Raw genomic sequence first — 17,581 nt, forward strand, 5'->3', positions numbered from 1 at the left:
CAAGTGCGGGGCAGACAGGGGCTGCAGGTCATGAGTGAGGGGCACCAACAGAGCCAGGGGGCTGTGGCTTGGGAGTGAGGGGCAACGACATGGGCAAATGCAGGGCACCAGTGTATCAATGCTGCTCAGTACCACAAAGCAGCTGTGGGGACAACCACAGCTGGACCCACGTCCTGATGAGCAAAGGGGGCAGGAGGAGCTCTGATTTTCTATGATAAAAACCAAAAATCAAATGCCAAAACACATAGGTATTTAGAAAGTATTATAATGATTGAGGCACTGGTAGGCTTCCAAATTGCTTTAAAAATGTAAATATATCAATAAAACACTGTGTTCAACTGATACCTATATATATATACAGTGGCATTTCATTTTAACTGCAGAAAAAGCAGACGTTGGGGTTTTTAAGCAGAGAATTGCAGGGCGGGGGTTAAATCAGAGAATTTGGGATTATTAAACAGAAAAAAATAGGATCCCTGTATAATCACTTATTCAAAGTGGAAGTGTTGGTGTCACATAGAGCTAATTATGCCAGCCCAGCTCTAAAGACATGCATAAGCATGTACTTGCCTTCAGAGGGATTACTTAATATACTTAAGCTTTTTGCTAACCTATGTTCCCCATGCTTAACCGCTCCACCATTGTAAACAGGGACTTGTTCAGCAACTTCAGAAAGTTTCATTGGGAAATAGGTAAATATATAAATGGGAAAAGATTGAAACTCACAGCTGGAAATGTGCTCATCATAACTTGCAACAAGGTTGTTAGCTTTCCCATTGTCTCTCTTTGTTTCTGATATCTCAGTTCTCCAAGTTTGCCAGCTGTCACAGTTCTCATAATGCTCTACCAGTGGGCAATCACCAGGCTTGTGTTTGCCTCTACCTTTGCTAAGCTTATAGGGCCAGACTGATTCCACCTATTAGGTGCGTAAGTGGACGTGATGCATCTTTTTTCCCACCCTGCTTGCATTCCAGGAAAACTGTTAATAAGAAAAGTGGGTGGGTCCTTCTCCTCAATGCTTTATTATAACTCAGTCTTAAGGGCAAGATGATGGTGTGTTATAAAAAGTAGATGAAATCTAGATTTTCAGGAACTTGGTGGAATAGAATCATGTGTAGGCATCTAAGTCTCCCTAGATGCCTATTAGGTGGAATAGAATCTGGCATGTGTGCTTGTAAGCTTCCATTAGCCCGGACAGGCTCCAGGATTGTCTCTATTCTTGGACTCTCTGGAACATTTCCTTGGTACATGCCCTCTGCCTGATACCCCTCCATGCAAATATGACCTCACAGGCCATTGGTCTGGGACAGGGGCAGGCAAAGTCTGGCCCATGGGCCAGATTGGGCTGTGGTGGACTCCATTGCCCAGCAGCCCCTGCCTGCATTGCTGCGGCCAGTTTCCATGGAGACTCCAGGAGCAGTGGGGCCATGACAACATGGAGCCAAGGTTTCTATGGAGACCGGCCCCAGCAATGCTGCCAGGGTGTGCAGTTGGGCAGGGATCTGATCCAGGGCCAAGGCTGGGATCTTGCAGTGGTGACAGAATGGTCCGGAGCTTGGATACAGCCATGATCTGCTGTCTGTGTGCCCCTGCCTGGGGTGTGCAGGCAGCGGATTACAGCTGTGGTGGACCAGTAGGGGGAGCTTCTGCGCTGAGCCACCCGCCTCACTGTGCATGGCCAAAACCCAAGCTCCGAGTGCCTCCCCTGGGGCACCTATGTCTGGCTGACCCCCTTCCTGGAGCACACCTGCAAGCTTGGGGTACTGCTGCCACCACCTGGACTCAGGTCTTTGTCAGAGTCCTGTGCCACCCGGGGTACACAGACTCTGTAGACCTAAGGGTTGCTTATTCCCACCAGGATATATCTGGGTGCTTCTTATAGCCTGAAGCATAGAAAGTTAGTCAGCCAAGTAAAGAGAGCAAGGAAGCCTGCCTAATCCCTCTCAAGCATATACAACAAGGCGGGCTATAACATTTAGCTTTATTGGGTAGAAAGGGTAGGCATGCAGAGGAGTACAAGTTAGAGAAGTAGCAAAATAATAACCCTGAACAAACAGAAGTGGCTTGGTAGCTTTTTGATATGTGACTAGAGTACATTAAACTAAGTTCCTAGTTAAGTTTCTGGTAAGTTATTCACTTCTGCATTCAGCGAATGAGAGAGACCTGCAGAGGCCCATGCTTCTGTGTGTGTGTTTTAAAATGTCTGCCTATCTTCTGCCTACAGGGACACTCTTAACTAGCCCTCCTGACCTCACCACCTGGATCCAGTCAGGGACAGGTGTCACTTGATGCCAGCCAATCAATTTGAAAAACATCGCAGTTACCTGATGGAGTGATGGGCTTAAGCCCCTGCCCCATGTTGTGAGGTCTGAATTCAAAACAATAGGAAGGTTAAATCCATATCCTCTTACCTGAGGCCAGTCATGTAGGCAGTGGCAGTGAGTTGGCTGCCTAGCAACTGGATTGATAGACACATGAGAGACAGAGGGGAACAGACAACCCAAAAAGTGAGGAGGCTGGGAGGGAGTTCTTTCACAGCAGCTCCGCCTTGGCTCTGAACTACGCTGTCATCACCACAAGGTCTACCACCGGAGCAGCTCCTCACCCAGCTGCATGCCCTGCTAGTGCTGCTGGGGCCAGTCTCCATGGAAACCCTGGTCCCGCACTGTCATGGTGCCACTGCTACTGGGGTCTCCATGGAAACTGGCTGCAAAGAGGAGGGCAGGGGCTGCTGGGAAATGAAGTCTGGCTGCTGGCCAGATCTGCCATTTTGCCCACATCTGGTCTAGGGTCTCAGGATCAGAGATGATTTTCTGTAGAGACACCCCAGTTGCCTGGCACACTTGTTCCCAGAGCTCCCGCCTTGGAGAAAGTGTGGGTTTATAGTTCACCACTTCAGGGACACAATTTTTGAAGCAAGGATATACAGGCTTTGCAAAGACTCCAAAGGCAGTTATTCTTTACTTCAGCTAGCAGAAGTATATAGATTCCCAAAAAAATAGTAAAATAATAAAACACCCACAAACATTACATTCCTCTGGCTCAGTTTCCTCCCCACTCTTGACCATTCTTTGGCTTAGGTGATCACCTTCTAAAGAAGCTATGATCCCATTTTCCTGAACATGGCTGCTTCCACTTTCTTCAACATCCTTTTTCTTTCACCTTCTTGTTTCCTTTGTTAAGTGACTAATTTATCTCCCAAATCTGTCTCAATCTCTCCGTACATGATCTGTTGCTTAATTATCATTCATTTGGAGTTCATACATTAAAAACTGGTCTGCCTGGATTTGAGCCATCTTGTTTAACGGTTCCCTGTCTGAATGGATGACTGCCACGATTTAATAACCTTGCACTGTTAGCAGTGTGCCTGGTACAACAATTTTTCCTATCCAAAGATAGCAGAGAAAGCAGAAAAGCCCTACATTCAAAATGGAGTTTGACACAGATATACTAGAGAAGCCCCACTATCAAACAGAATATTAATAAGCTGTCCGTAGATTCATCACACCAGGGTAAATTTTTAATTAAAATCACTGGAAACAGCTGTAAAGGAAAGTATCAACCTACACATACTATTTTATGTCAAGTCTAGTCTATCATATAATATGACTGAGTCAGAGCTATATACAAGCCTCTTTCTTTCTTTCTTTCTGTCTTTCTTTCTTTCGTCTAACAGATAAACAGCAGATGGTTTTTGAGATTTACCAAGTTAATCCAGAGGGGCTTATTTTCTAGATGGGAAACCTCAAAAGAACAACTCCCCATCATGCTAAAGATTTACATAAAATCAAAAAAACATGATCATTAAATTACACTCTCTAGCTAACAAAAAGCCCCTTTCACAATACACTTGCTTTATTTGCTGTATTTGACTTTGCTTTTGTATTGTTTGTCTGTTTCTCTCCTAAATGCCTTTTATGATACATGCTGTAGTTCTAGAGATTGTGTATATCTATTTCTTGGCTTCTTGGATGAATTATTTTTTTAAAGGTTACATTCACTAAAATATGAATCATTACTGTCTTCATAAGTATTTTTGGGTTCTCAAGTTTAAGATTAACAAGGCATTGATTCTCAATTAAGATGCTATTTAAGAATACACTGGAGGTAAATTTGCCAACAGGTACTCAGGCAGTTTGCCTCACAGAACTGAAGTTTAAATAGAATAGAATAGGACAGAGGTTTGAATGCAACACACCAATTTAATTAGTCCATCTTCCCAAGTGTAGAACTGTACTCCACAGTACATGTTCTAGTATGTTCTGCAGTATCATAGTAAATGCTTTACTTTAACTTTTTCTTAATATTGTGCCACTGCTTCTTTGGCTGCCCCTCATATCACTGTAGATAATTCCTCTCTCCTTTGTCTTTTGCAGTTTTCACATATTTGCAGATTGCTGCCCTGTCTGACAGTAATCATCACTTTGCTAAGTGATACATGCTTAGGCTTTTCTTTCACCCAGTTCAGCAAAACATTCAAAAATGAGCATAACAAATTGAACAAATTTAACTTCACACATGGATTTAAACTCCAGGGATGTAAGCAGGCATACACAGACCAACACTGTAGTTATATTTTTGCACCTTTCATACACATATAGACAGCCAATCACTATTACCTCTAGGTCTCTCTCTATTTTACAATTCTCAATGTATTTCTTATGCGGTATTAGCTTAATTTTTTCATAGCTCTCATAAACTTAAAAAGAAAATGCTATGTGCATTAATTGCATAGCCTTCTATATCAATTATCTCAGTAATACAATGAAAACATCTAATCTGTTTAATGAATCAGTATTAGCTATGACTAGAGTTATTCTGAGGGAGTTTTAACAGTTTGAATACTGGTATTGCTATGGTCTACCTAAAGTAACAGGGGGTTAAACACCAAGTAGAGTAGTCACATAACCAGCTGGTAACTAGTTCATGAAGCAGCAATGCAAAATGTCCCCCAATTATGCATGTAGTGTGTATTGCATACAAAATATAACACAAATGTTTAAAGTTCATTTTTAAAAACAAATGTATATGAAATGCATCTACCATGGAAGTATAAGATTTATAGATAGTGCAGGCAGTGACTGCTATTGTTAAGGTAAGCTCAGTTTGCACCTGCAGGAACTTGCTAGAATTTATGAGCTAAATTCTTCAAAAATACACTTTGCACTGTTTTTATTAAGTATTCTCCATCCTCTTACAGATACATGGAACAGGACTGGGTATACTCCATGTCAAGGTTATGGAAGCTGAGCAGGATTTTCCCAAGAGTGGGGTAATAAAAGTGGTGGGCAGGAAGACTGTGCTTTCAATTGTTCTCCTTACTGATGCTTAGGCAGTGAAATGAAGCAGTGCACTGAATAAGACAAAGGTCCTGGAAGGAAAACTGTATGTGCTCACATAATTAGAGCTTGTAGCATAATGAATCTGCACAAGGAGTCTGAATTAAAATTGTTCAGACAAACTTGTGATGTTTCCTAATTCTTAAGTGCATGAATTTGCAATCTTGGTGTTTGCAATCTTGGTTGTATTTCAGGTATTACAGCCAAGATGAGAATTTATTTTTAACTCATATGTGTTCATCTTTCACTTACAGAAAAAAAATAGCATTGAATACCTTAAGTGGAAGGACTTCTTTATTAATCCCATAGAAGTAGGCCATCGCTTGTGTCCATGAGCAAAGACCTGCTACATTTCCACAAACTTTTTTAGCAGTCTCCAAATTATAATCGTCCATCTCTAAGTAAGGCTCTAGCAGTTCTACTATCTCTCCTGTAATTGAATCCTATGGAATAAAAAATGGAAAATATATTTGTATTCCTCCAAACACAGTGTTTATCATACTTACAAAAAGTGCAATGTATTGTAATGCCTAAAAATTGAAATGAGGTTTTTTTCCTAAGAAATTTACCAGAAATTACAAGAAAGTTAAGATATAAATTACATTTTATGACTAAGCTATATTAATTTTTGAAAGCATACAGTACATAGATATACCCCTTTTTGGAATTAGTCAAGTTGATAATATTTTTATAACACAATTTTAAAATAAAGACCTTCTTCACAATATTATTTTTTCTTACAAAAGTGATAGAGTCATAGAGAAGTAGGGCTGAAAGAGAACCTCCACAGGACATCTAGTCCAACCCCCTGCCTGAGGCAGGATCATCCCTATGCAGACCATTACTATATATTAAACTATATATATTGACTACTAAATAGTAAACATTCCATGTGACTAATTATTATTATCAATAATAATCATCATTTTATCATAATAATAGCCATCACACTGTATTTGGTTTTATATTTTTACTCCATATTGGAATATGGTACAAGACAGCATTATTGTATACGGAGCACCCATACAGGATGAAGTTATTTAAAGCTGTTTGATATTTCCTCAAGAAAGATGATACATTTCTATCAATTGAACTTCAGCAACTGAAGATCTGATTTATGATTATGCATTTATGGTTAATTTCCTGTTTGAATATTTCTTTGTATTAACTGCAGAGCACGTTGAAAAAATGGAAAAATCTGTCAGATTTCTCAGTGTATGACTACACTTGGAAGCACAGCACAAATAAAGCAAATAACTATGGGCCAGATCATCCCTTGGTTCACAATGGAGGGACAAGTTGTGTGTAAAAGGAGCCTTTTGAAACTGGGCAGATGTCAGCCACAATCTGACTGGCTAGTGCAGACATGCTTTTAGTTTCGTGCTAGCCTCCCCAAGGAGGCAGAGAAGTGTGGATGAGAACAGAAGCACCGCCATGCCCCTTCTCCTCTTACTTGCAGAAATAATGAATAGGGACCTACTTAAATCCAAGTTTCACGATTTTCGCAGAAAGCAGAAAATGGCAGCTTCTATGATCACCGCAAAAAAAGGTGTTTCCTGCAATTCCTGTAGAATCGTCCAGACAAAAACTGAAAGATTACTGGAATCCAAAGAAAGAGTGGCAATCCCTGCAGCCATAGAGCATGTGGTCTGAGAGAGAGCTACTGAGAGGCTGAACTAGTTAAGTAGACTCAGTGACGGCGCCAGTCAGGAAAGCAAAAGGATTTCAGCACCTTCGTTTGAGAAACCAACAATGCTGCAGTCTGAAGATGAGTGGTGACCCTGTTGGCCAATCAGCACCGAGGCGGGGCTTTGTGGTACATGGAATGTACCTTTAAGGGACCAGCAGTGGGACAACCCAGTCCTTCCCCCTGATGCCCTGTGGGTGCAGTTTGGTTGGTGTCGTTGTTCTCCCTGCAAGCTGTGAGTGTGTGTTCCTGCATCCTGTTTCCCAAAATAGATAAAGCCATTTATCACCCCACTGGTCTCTGCTGAATGGTGACTCGAGGACAGAACCTCAAAGGCATGGAGGTCTGAGTAAGCACCCCATCCCTGGAACCCAATGACTTAGAGTAAACATTATAGGTTTCTACATTAAAAGACTGCAAAATTGGCTCTGTGTGCCACAAGCAGCCTGCAAAAATCCCTTTGTCTTGCTTTGATTTAGGTATGTCCATAGGCGATGCATGCCTCCTGAGGCTGGGGGGGCACAGCAACCACCCGCAGGTGGCGACACAGGTGTCAGCAGCGAGGGTGGGCCAAGCGGGGACTGTCTACAGGCCGCCACAGTGGTGTTGGTGGCGGGGGTCCCCCTGTGGCAGATTGCCAACCAGGGAGGACGGTCCTGCCGTGGATGGATGCCAAGCCCAGAAGTGCCAGCAGCACTTCTCAGGAAGGGAGTCGGTATCAGCACTCTACCTGCCCCCCTACCCGTTGCCTAAGCCGAGAGTGCTCACTCTTGGGGTGGGGGGGGGGGAACCAGCACTCTCAGAAGGTGTACATGCACCCCCTATGTATCATCTATGTGTAGGTCCCTACTAAAGGATGCAAAAGGAAAGCAGGTTGTTGCATTCCACGCTTGTAGAGGATGTTAGAGCTGCTTCTCTAATTATGTGTGGCCTACACTAAGACAGAAATTCTTTCGTGGCTTTGACTGCAACATGACCTGCTCTACGCCTGAAAACAAGTTTATCTTTAACAGCCTTGTTTGACCCTATCCTAATAACCGCTAATGATGCTTAATTTTAGAAAGAATTCCATTTAACTTAACATTCATTATTTACATCGCATATTTTCTCACAAACTATTAAAAAAATTAAGAAGCAAATCCTTAAGTATGAGGGTGCTTTAATATCTGTTTAATTACTTGAGGCAAATGGAAGCTGTCCCCTTACGCAGTACACACTGCTAAAGCTTGTGCATGATAGCAGTGGACATTTAACAATACATGTATTAAAGGTTGCCAACCACTTTTTCTACAAAAAAATCCTGACAGATTTCTTTTTATGAGTTTAATCACCCTCTGATTCACAGCCATGGATTAATATAATATGTCTTTATTCTTCAGTTGCTTGACAGAAATTCCTGTCTTATACCTGACTGATCTTGACAAACTGTAATAGAAACAAAGATGATAATGGTAAGAGCTGCAAATAGGTTTAGATGTGTTTACATCTAAAGACATAAGGAAAGGTTGATGCATGTAGGATAGCTGCCTGAAAAAGTTTATATTTTTTATCCTATTCACTATTTGGGGTGAAATAAGAATCAAGCCTAAATCTCCCTTTAGAGGTTTGAAAATTATAGGTGAATGATTTTTTAAAATTGTTTCATAACTTTAAAATTCTGTACTTCAGCTAGAATCTGAAGTGACTCTGACAAAACCAGGATCTCTGCAAATCTCACCAAAAAGTAAAATGTCCATCCTAACTCCAAAGTCAAATAACTAAGGTGGTTTAGACATTCCCACAGAATTTGTTTTTACTCTTGAGAGCAAAGTTAAATGCACAGAGATCTATGACTAGGGACATGTACAGTATTAAGAAGTGCATGAAACAGGAAAACTCATTAGGGCTTTTATTTCATTTAGGAGTACAGGACCCATTGTCTTTATTCTTTCCCTTTCCCTTTTTACTTTAGGGTGTATTGAAACACTGTTGTGAGATGAGAGTTATGAAAAAATGTGTTGCAGATTTGTTGCTAGAGGAAGTTGTCTGCTCTGGAATACTTCACTCAACAGAGCTTCATCTTGTGTAGAGAGGCATTTCTACAAATAAGTTTGGGTTTTTTTGGCCAAGTGCATATCTGTGTGGTGGAATAGAGAAAGTGAAGTACAGCCTTCTCTGTGGTCACTAATGGACTGTGGTACAACAAAAGAAGGTTTTTGTGAAACATTTTTGCTTTTATACCATAAAAATGTACCCAGTATTGACGCTAAAATGTATGAAAATTGAATAGTTAACAATGATCCAGTTCTAATCCCTGGCAAAGGCAGACATAGTCAAAATGATCTTAGAGAACATGTATGGCATTTCGAGCACTTTTTAATCAATGTGAAACGTTTCACAAGTTTTTCACAAGATAAATAATAATTTCTTAGGAATAGTAAATATTTTAGTGTAGGCAAGAACTTAACACCAACACCCATGCCAACAAGGCTGGTAATACAAGGAGACTTGTAGGCTGTCCCAACAGCAATCATCCACATGTACAGATCTTCACTCAAATTTTGATCAATCCTTTTTTTAGACAGTCTGATTGAAGGGTAAGGATAAAAACTAGATAAACTCTAAGTTCAGAGCTTAAGTTTTGACCTATTAGTTGGGACACTTCCATTTACCAGTTCAACTCCTTTGGCAGGCTCCTACACCATCTAATTCTCTTTAGCAGACACGAGTATAAAAAGGGGTGCTGTGAGATCCTTTTAAGGGTAATGCGCAATATTGGCACTGTTAGGTATGCAAACACCTACATATGATTTGCAAGATACATTTAGAGAACTCAAATTGAAAACTGTAGTGTCACAAACATTTCTGACTTGTGGTGGTCTTTCTGAGTTCTTTGCAACAGGAGAAATGATTCTATTATTTTTCTTCAGTCAAAAAATAAGTGAAAGCTAAGAGCTGGTATTATACAAGGGGTGAGGACCAGTACTATAAAGTAATGACCAATGAAAAAAGAAACAAGCCTTTTTAGTAATGTAAGTACATTCACAAAAGCAGCCATTTAATTCATAAAATCAGTTACTGAATGGTTAGTTACTACAATAGATTATGCATAGTATAAAGGCAAATGCATCTAGAGAGGTTGTTATGGGGAGCAATAATAACATTTCTTTTTCACCTTCTGGTAAGTAAGCAACATGCTAAGAAATCCTGAATTATTCATTAGCTTCAAAGCTTCAGTCCATGAGGGTTTCACACATGGTCGTTCTGGGTCAGCTTGCACAGAATCAATTTTTCTTTGGAACAAAAGCAGCACACAATCCATGATCCGCATTATCAAATGAGGAGGTTTACCCAGTTTACGAACAGTAGCAATATCAGCAGGCTTAATAGTCTGAAAGATCAGAGAAAAAAAATGAGTCTCTTACTTAGGCAGTCTCACTGAAATAGACCCAATTTGGTTTTTTGGGTGGAGGGCACAGGGAGGGAAGAGGGAGATAAAGTGAATATCTGCAAATCCAGTTCTGCAGTAACTGGTTTTCCTGTAGTTTTTATACCTTAAATACAACCATGAAGACATGCCCTCTTTTGTGTAATCAGAGAAGACAGAAATATAAGCCTAACAGTCTACATCCACCATTGGCTCCTGGTCTTTCTCCTGTGTCTAAGAGAGTGGTTTTCAGAATGTATTGTAATCTATAAACTAGGGATTATTTCTTGCTGTTGAAGGCAATTTAGAGAGTACTACAGAGGGAAAATGATCTCAGTTACTTGTATAAGAAAATATGAAAAAGCAGCTTCTAAGGTAAAACCCAAATAAAGCTGAAGACAAAAAATAACCCTTGGAAAATGATGTTACTACTATCAATAGCCTCTGTAAAGTTTCCCCAAATCATTAAGACTGCAGTGCATTTGCTAGCCTGAAAAAGGAGCTGTGCAGCACACTCTTGACAAGCATCCTGGATTGAAGCTCAGAAGCCTTATTTTACCAGCAAATAATATGTGCAACTGCTGCATATTATTCCCTCTCAGAGTCTCTGAGACTCCTTCACAAGTCCTCTGTAGACCTGAGCAAAAGGCAAAAATTCCATCCTATGGGACATTCTGACATTTCAAAACTGAGTTTTTTCCTAAATTAGGATGGACATATGAAATTTCAAAATTTTTCAGGATTCTAAGTGTGATGTAGTCAGGATGGTCCAGAAATTATGTGAGAGGCAAGAATTTTTTAGGGTACAAGACAAGTGAGCTTTGAGAAGGAATGTCTTGCATTCAAAAGCTTGTCTCATTTCATCCTAACTACATAGTTGGTCCAATAAAGCATATCTCCCTAAGAAATTCTTGTCCCTTCAGAATTTTTCAGAAAATTGAAACTATAAAATGTTTGTGCTTGGAAATGTCAAAATCTTTCATTAGGGGCCCCTCTACGCATGCAGGTAAAGGAGTGATGGAATTTTATGCGTAATCCACGCAACTGCACCTCCTGCCATGCCACACATGCATGGCAGGAAGCGTGATTGTAAGAACGTGAATCAGAACCCATCATGCTGTATTGCCGGTGCAGTGGAAGCCCAATCCAACGCTGCCCTTGCACCAGCAAGAAGCTAGTTCCTGCAGCTGGGAGCCCTTGCAGCTGACAAGGCTCTCAGCTGTGGGTGTGCCATGTGGTCCCATGATGGGGAGCCCCATCAGCTGACCCAGTTTCCCAGCTGCAGGATCATCCCATGCACCCCCATGGCAGAGAGACAGCAACTAATGCAGTGTCCCAGCTGCAGGGGAACTCCATGCATCACCCCCCACAGCTGGGAGATGGCAACTGACACACTGTTCCAGCTGTGGGGGCACTCCATGCATCCCCATGGCTGGGAGACTGCAACTGGTGCCAGTTGGGATGACACCAGTTGCTGCAGAGGCATGCGCTACACATGTCAACTAAAGCTGGAGAGAAACATGCTATAAAGTTTTTACACATTTTCCAGCTCTAACTTTATAGCTGTTTGGATCTTTTAAAGGCAGGGCAGTTAATATGCATGTGGAGCTGGTCTCCATCACTTGTGCAATTAACCTTGTAAATGTCTAATACATGTGTAGAGGGGGCCTTAGACACATGCAACAGGAAAGACACATTTCAGCATTTATAAGATGGAAATGTCTTTTTGATTAGGAAACTGATCCAAAACACCTAGCTGTGAGTCTGCCCAACATTCACAGGTATTTATTGATTGTGGTGATGTGCCTCAGGAGAGCTTCTAGAACTGATGATCCCATTGTTTCTGTTGTCCAACCTTCTTGGTTAGATTGTCTCCCACAAGGTTCCCCCCCCAAATCCCGTGATTCTGATCATGCATTACATAAGCTGGTCAGAGGGAAATCTGCATTATATTAAGGATGATAGCATTCAGGAAGGCCAGCCCAAAGGAGAGAACAGGGCCTTGAACTACAACTCCAGAAAGGAAAGCACCAACACAAAAATTAAATGTAATGTTTTGTTGAATTGATTAGAAATTACTTGTTTCCAAATCATAGAGAACCAGCCCAAAATGAAACATTTAATTTATATCTTTCTAATGGAAGAACAAAAATGTTCCCTTGGAAGTTTCTACTTTTGCAGAAACTGCATTTTCCCAAGGAAAAACCATTCCAATTGAACATTCCTAACCAGTTAGACTCTGACTTTCACAACTTGGAGCTACACAAATGCTTCATAACTGAAACCCTCCACGTTATATGTGCCTGTATGTCAGGCATTAATCAACAGAAGGCAGAAAAGAAGAAAGGCATCATCAAATACTGCAACTGGGTAGGATCCCCATATGCTGGCTTTGCACTTGGCTTTGCACTAATGATGTAAGCAATCTCATAACTGCTCTAAATTACCCATCACTTTCACACATATCGACTACACACTAGCCAGCAAATTGGTGCAATGTAGCTTTTTGTAAGTTATATCCACTTTGAGCTTTGTCGCACCACTTCTTGTATTTATTATTTAGTGCATAGTGATTGCCAGTATAATTGACACTGTGTATGCTTTGTACAAGCAAGTCACTTCAAATGTTCAAAAACAGTACAGTTTGCTTTACCTTGACATAGCAGCCTATGCCAACACAGTGCAATGAAGAATCAGGCCAAATGGCATCAACTTGTTTCTGGCAAGTATAAATGCAAGCATGTCAGGCAATTCTATTTTTTGGCACTATGCATAAGTGCCAAAAATTGCAGTTACATGGCTGTGCCATTGCCATTTGGTCACAAAGTGAAAAAGGATTTCACCTGAGCTCCTTCTATGTGTTTATTATATCAACAGATAAGGGTTTTCAGAGATGATATCTTTTATTGGACCAACTGTACAGTTGGGATAAAGTTAGACAAGCTTTTGAATGAAAAGCATTCTTCTTTAGGTATGAATTTATTATATCAATTCAGTTCTGACCTGGAGTGCTACTTCGGCTTCCTCCAGCGCAGGTCTTGCAGCCTCCAGTTTTTCTTTAGCTACTGCTTTATCCATGGCAATTTCATCCACAATGGCCTGGGCTTTGTCTTTCACCTTTTGAACCTGCATTTTCACCTTTTCAGAAGCTTGAGCTTTCATAGTCACTTCCAGTAAAACTTCATCAGCTTTTTTTGAAGCAGCAGCCAAGTCTTGTTCTTTTACCGCCAGCTCTTTTGACAAATGGCTTATAGAAACCTCAGCTTCCATCAGTTTTGCAAGACCTGCTCAAAGCAAATTATATTTTTCGCTCTTGCAACAAGTAAGAAATAAGTCTGGGTGACTGAAGTTAGTCATGCCTCTTCATATTTAAACACCTAAGGCCCCCTCTACACATTATAGGTACTGGGAAATTAACTGGTTAATTGCTCAATTACCTTAAGACCAGCTACATGTGCAAAGTACTTATCACATAGTAAAAAGCTCCAACTAGGTATAAAGTGAGACCTCAAAAATGCGTACTAACTTTATAGCTGGTTGCTATCAAGCTTTAATCTGCACATGCAGCAGGATCTCCCCTGCAACTGGGAACCCTGTTGGCTGACAGGGCTCCTAGCCACAGGAGTGCACCATGCCCAGCATGAAATCACAGGGCCCTGGGATTCAAGGCAACTGCGATTTCCAGGGCTCTGGGGTACATGAAAATGCTAGGCCCGGGAGACTGTGGTTGCTGCAAACCCCAGCCCTGGGGCACCCTCACAAGTGGGAGCCCTCAACTGAGGGGGCTCCCATACCTGGGTTTTTGCTTCTTGCTGGATTCTGGAATCAGGCTCCCCCTGCACCAGCAACAAGATGCAATGGGATCTAATGCACAATCTCTCAATTGTGCCTCCTGCCATGCATGTGTGGCATGGCAGGAAGCATGATTATGGGGATTGTGCATTAGATCTCATTGTGCCCTTACCTGCATGTGTAGAGGTGGCCTAAATAAGTGGCCTAAGGTCGAAAACACTTACATGTGCTCCTGTCTTGCAAAGGTATCACTTTGCTCATTTCTTTAGAATTATTCGTTTACCCTGGAGACATAAGAATCATGGCTTTAATCATATACTTTGGTGCCTAAATATAGATTTGCATGACTAAATACTGTAGGTGTTTATTTTTCCAAATTTTTTAAATTCCTTAAAACTGTTAGACCATATTACATGATATTCATTAAAAGAATAAACAGTGACTAGGAACCTGAAATGTGAAGAAATATTTTTAAAAATTGTAAACATTTGGTAGTGCTGATGTACATTTCTATGAAGCCCACAAGCCCAACAGATGCTTTATGAATCCAAAGGAGACAGAGAAAAAGGAACTTGGTAAATTCGTCCTAAACTGAATGGAACTGGGCAAAGTGGGGAGAGCTGGGGGAGCAAAAGAACATCTAAGTTCAACATTACACAGGAATCTGGAGGAGCTGAGCAAGCTCCCAGTTCTGTGAGGTTCCTAGGCTAGACATGGGCATTGCAAAGAGCTATACATGGGCATGAGTGAGTGAACAGGGGCAGCAAACAGAGCAGTTCGCAAGCAGTTCACTGGCAGCAAGAGGAGGAAGGGGAAGAGGAAGAGAAGCTAGGCACCAGACATCCAATCCTGCTCCGCGAAGGTAAGTGAGACTGGTGCCTGCATGTTTGGCTTGCTGAGTGTTTGTTTGGTGGTCTGTGTGTTTTGGTGTGTGCTCTGAGCAGCTGGGAGTGCTGCCAGCCAAGGGATTGCTGGGTGATTGCTGCCTGTGTCTAACAAAAGCCCCAAAATTAATATTTATTTTCTAAAATTTTTAGGGGCCCTGTGGGCCAGATAGAATGGCCTTGCAGGTTGGATCCAGCCCGTGGGCCGTATTTTGCCCACTCCTGGTTTAACCCTAGCACTTTTTCCTGCCTAGAGCAGGGGGTCGGACTTGATGATCTACAAGGTCCCTTCCAATCCTAGAAATCTATGAAATCTATGAAAAGGTAGCACAGCAAATCCAGGCCCAGCCAGGTATAAAGGAGATTCCCTGAGTGACCAGGGAGCACATGAACAACGGTAGCAAATGGGACAGTTTGCAAGTAGTTTGCAAGTCAGTTCGGTGCCTCCCTCTTTGAAGGAGAGCCTTTATGGTAAGCTCTTTCATTAATAAAGAGTAACTAACCTACATATATTTAGTGTAAATAGCTAAAACTCAGCATTTAGACCAATACTAAAGCTCCTTGCTTAACTAGAGTTGTGAGCGAGGGGGAGTTTGCTAGGTTTGCTGGAAATGCTTTCTCACCTTCCTCCACTGTGAGCTTGATGAGAGGAAGCAGGTTAGCAGGAAAAAAGGAAGCTTTTGGGGCTGAGGAGCAACAAAGAGGCCAGATTACAGGGGGATTTGCTAGGGAAGGTCTCTTGGAAAGAAGGGCAGGAAGAGAGAGGCAGTGAATTAAGAGACCCAGAGAAATGGCTGGAGAACACTGCAATGCCAGAGCTACTGCCACTGCCAGTTTTTCCTCTGCTTGCACCTAAGAGGTGTCTGCTCCAGGCAGGACTGTGGGGATGATGCCCCCCTGCCCTGGCAGCAGAGAGCTCCCAGCCCTGCTCGCAATCACGGAGTTGGGGCTAGGAAATGAGAATCTGCCATCTGGAGTACTGTGGCATCTGGAGTACTGTGTCCAGTTTTGGGCCCCTTGCTAAAGAAAGGATGTGGACAAATTGGAGGGCAATGAAAATGGTTAGGGGGCTGGGGCACATGACTTAAGAGGAGAGGCTGAGGGAACTGGGTTTATTTAGTCTAGAGAAGAGAAGACCCAGGAGGGGATTTAATATCAGCCTTCAACTGCTTGAAGGGTGGTTCCCAAAGAAGATGGAGCTAGACTTCTCAGCTGTGGTAGGTGACAAAACAAGGAGCAATGGTCTCAAGTTGCAGTAAGAAAAGTTTAGGTTAGATATTAGGAAAAACTCTCCCACTAGGAGGGTAGTAAAGAACTAGACAGGCTACCTAGACAGTTTGTGGAATCTTCATCCTTGGAGGTTTTTAAGACCTGGCTAAACAAAGCCTTGGCTGGGAAGATCTAGCTGGGATCATCCTAATTTGAGCAGGGGGGTGGACTAGATGACCTCCTGAGGTCCCTTCCAAACCTCATTTTCTATGATTCTATGACTGCATTCAAATAAAAAACTTAGACAAAAAAATCACATATATAACTTTTTTTTTCAAATACACGAACACATGTAAATCATCACTTTGCACACTCTCAGAACAAACAGACTTCTACTGTCATGCAGCTAGCAAATCACACTCATAGACACCTAACACGTGGAACAGAATCTGGCCCTAAGTGAATGTATTTAGAGTTCTAAATAAAAGAAAGTCCTACACTAAAAAAGAAATAGTTAATTACACACCCTGCCTGAACACACACATAGTGGATGCACCCACAATAAGTTTCTACTTAAAGCACTAATTCAACCTCTTCCTTACTACGTACTATATTTACCCAAATCCAAGATGATCCAGAATTTAAGATCACGCCCCAATAATTAGATTCTATTAATAGAAAATGTATAAATTTGTTATAATTTCCCATGTGCAGAATCTATTTATTGGAGGGTTGTCTTAAATTCATCCCCCCACCACTCTAGTGGGAAAAGCACTGTCAGGGGCCAGATGATGGGTAGGCAGTAGTGAGCAGGCAATGAAGAGGCTGTAGGGAGTAGGCAGTGGGGGAAGCAATCAGGGGCATGTGATGGAAGAAGCAGTGAGGGGGCAGGTGCTAGAGGGCAAGGAGTGGGGGAGGCAGTGGGAGAGCAGGCGGCTGCGGGGCAGGCAACAGGGAGGGTGAAGCAGCTTAAGCCTGACCCTTGCTCCCCCAAACCTCGCCTCCTGCTGCCTGTCCTCCCTACCACTTTCCCTCCCCACTGTCTGCCCCCCCCTTCTTCCCCCTGCCATTTTCTTCTCCTGCAGCTTTTACCCCTCCCTGCACCCTACCTCTTGTTCTGCTTTAGCCTACGGCAAAGGAAATGCTCGTGCTCTCAGTCCAGATTGGCCTGGTAGCAATAGCCACAGCTTCAGCCAGACCCCAAGCTGCTGCCAGAAATGCTGTACCCCCTGCCATGGCTGCTACTTGGCTGGGCTGGGGCCAG

General features: G+C 42.1%; 1 protein-coding gene across 1 annotated transcript in view; it reads right to left on the reverse strand.

Annotated features, from left to right (window-relative positions):
* Positions 1-17,581, reverse strand: part of LOC102562817 (dynein axonemal heavy chain 5) — a 257,486-nt gene that overhangs the window by 83,898 nt on the left and 156,007 nt on the right. Inside the window, exons 55-57 of the mRNA XM_059723533.1 lie at positions 13,436-13,716; positions 10,181-10,396; positions 5,615-5,782 (exon numbers count right to left, since the gene is read on the reverse strand). Coding sequence (XP_059579516.1) covers positions 5,615-5,782; positions 10,181-10,396; positions 13,436-13,716 — 665 coding nt within the window. The remainder of the gene's footprint in view (positions 1-5,614; positions 5,783-10,180; positions 10,397-13,435; positions 13,717-17,581) is intronic.

The sequence above is a fragment of the Alligator mississippiensis genome, chromosome 3 (assembly GCF_030867095.1).
Source record: "Alligator mississippiensis isolate rAllMis1 chromosome 3, rAllMis1, whole genome shotgun sequence".
NCBI classification, from domain to species: Eukaryota; Metazoa; Chordata; order Crocodylia; family Alligatoridae; genus Alligator; species Alligator mississippiensis.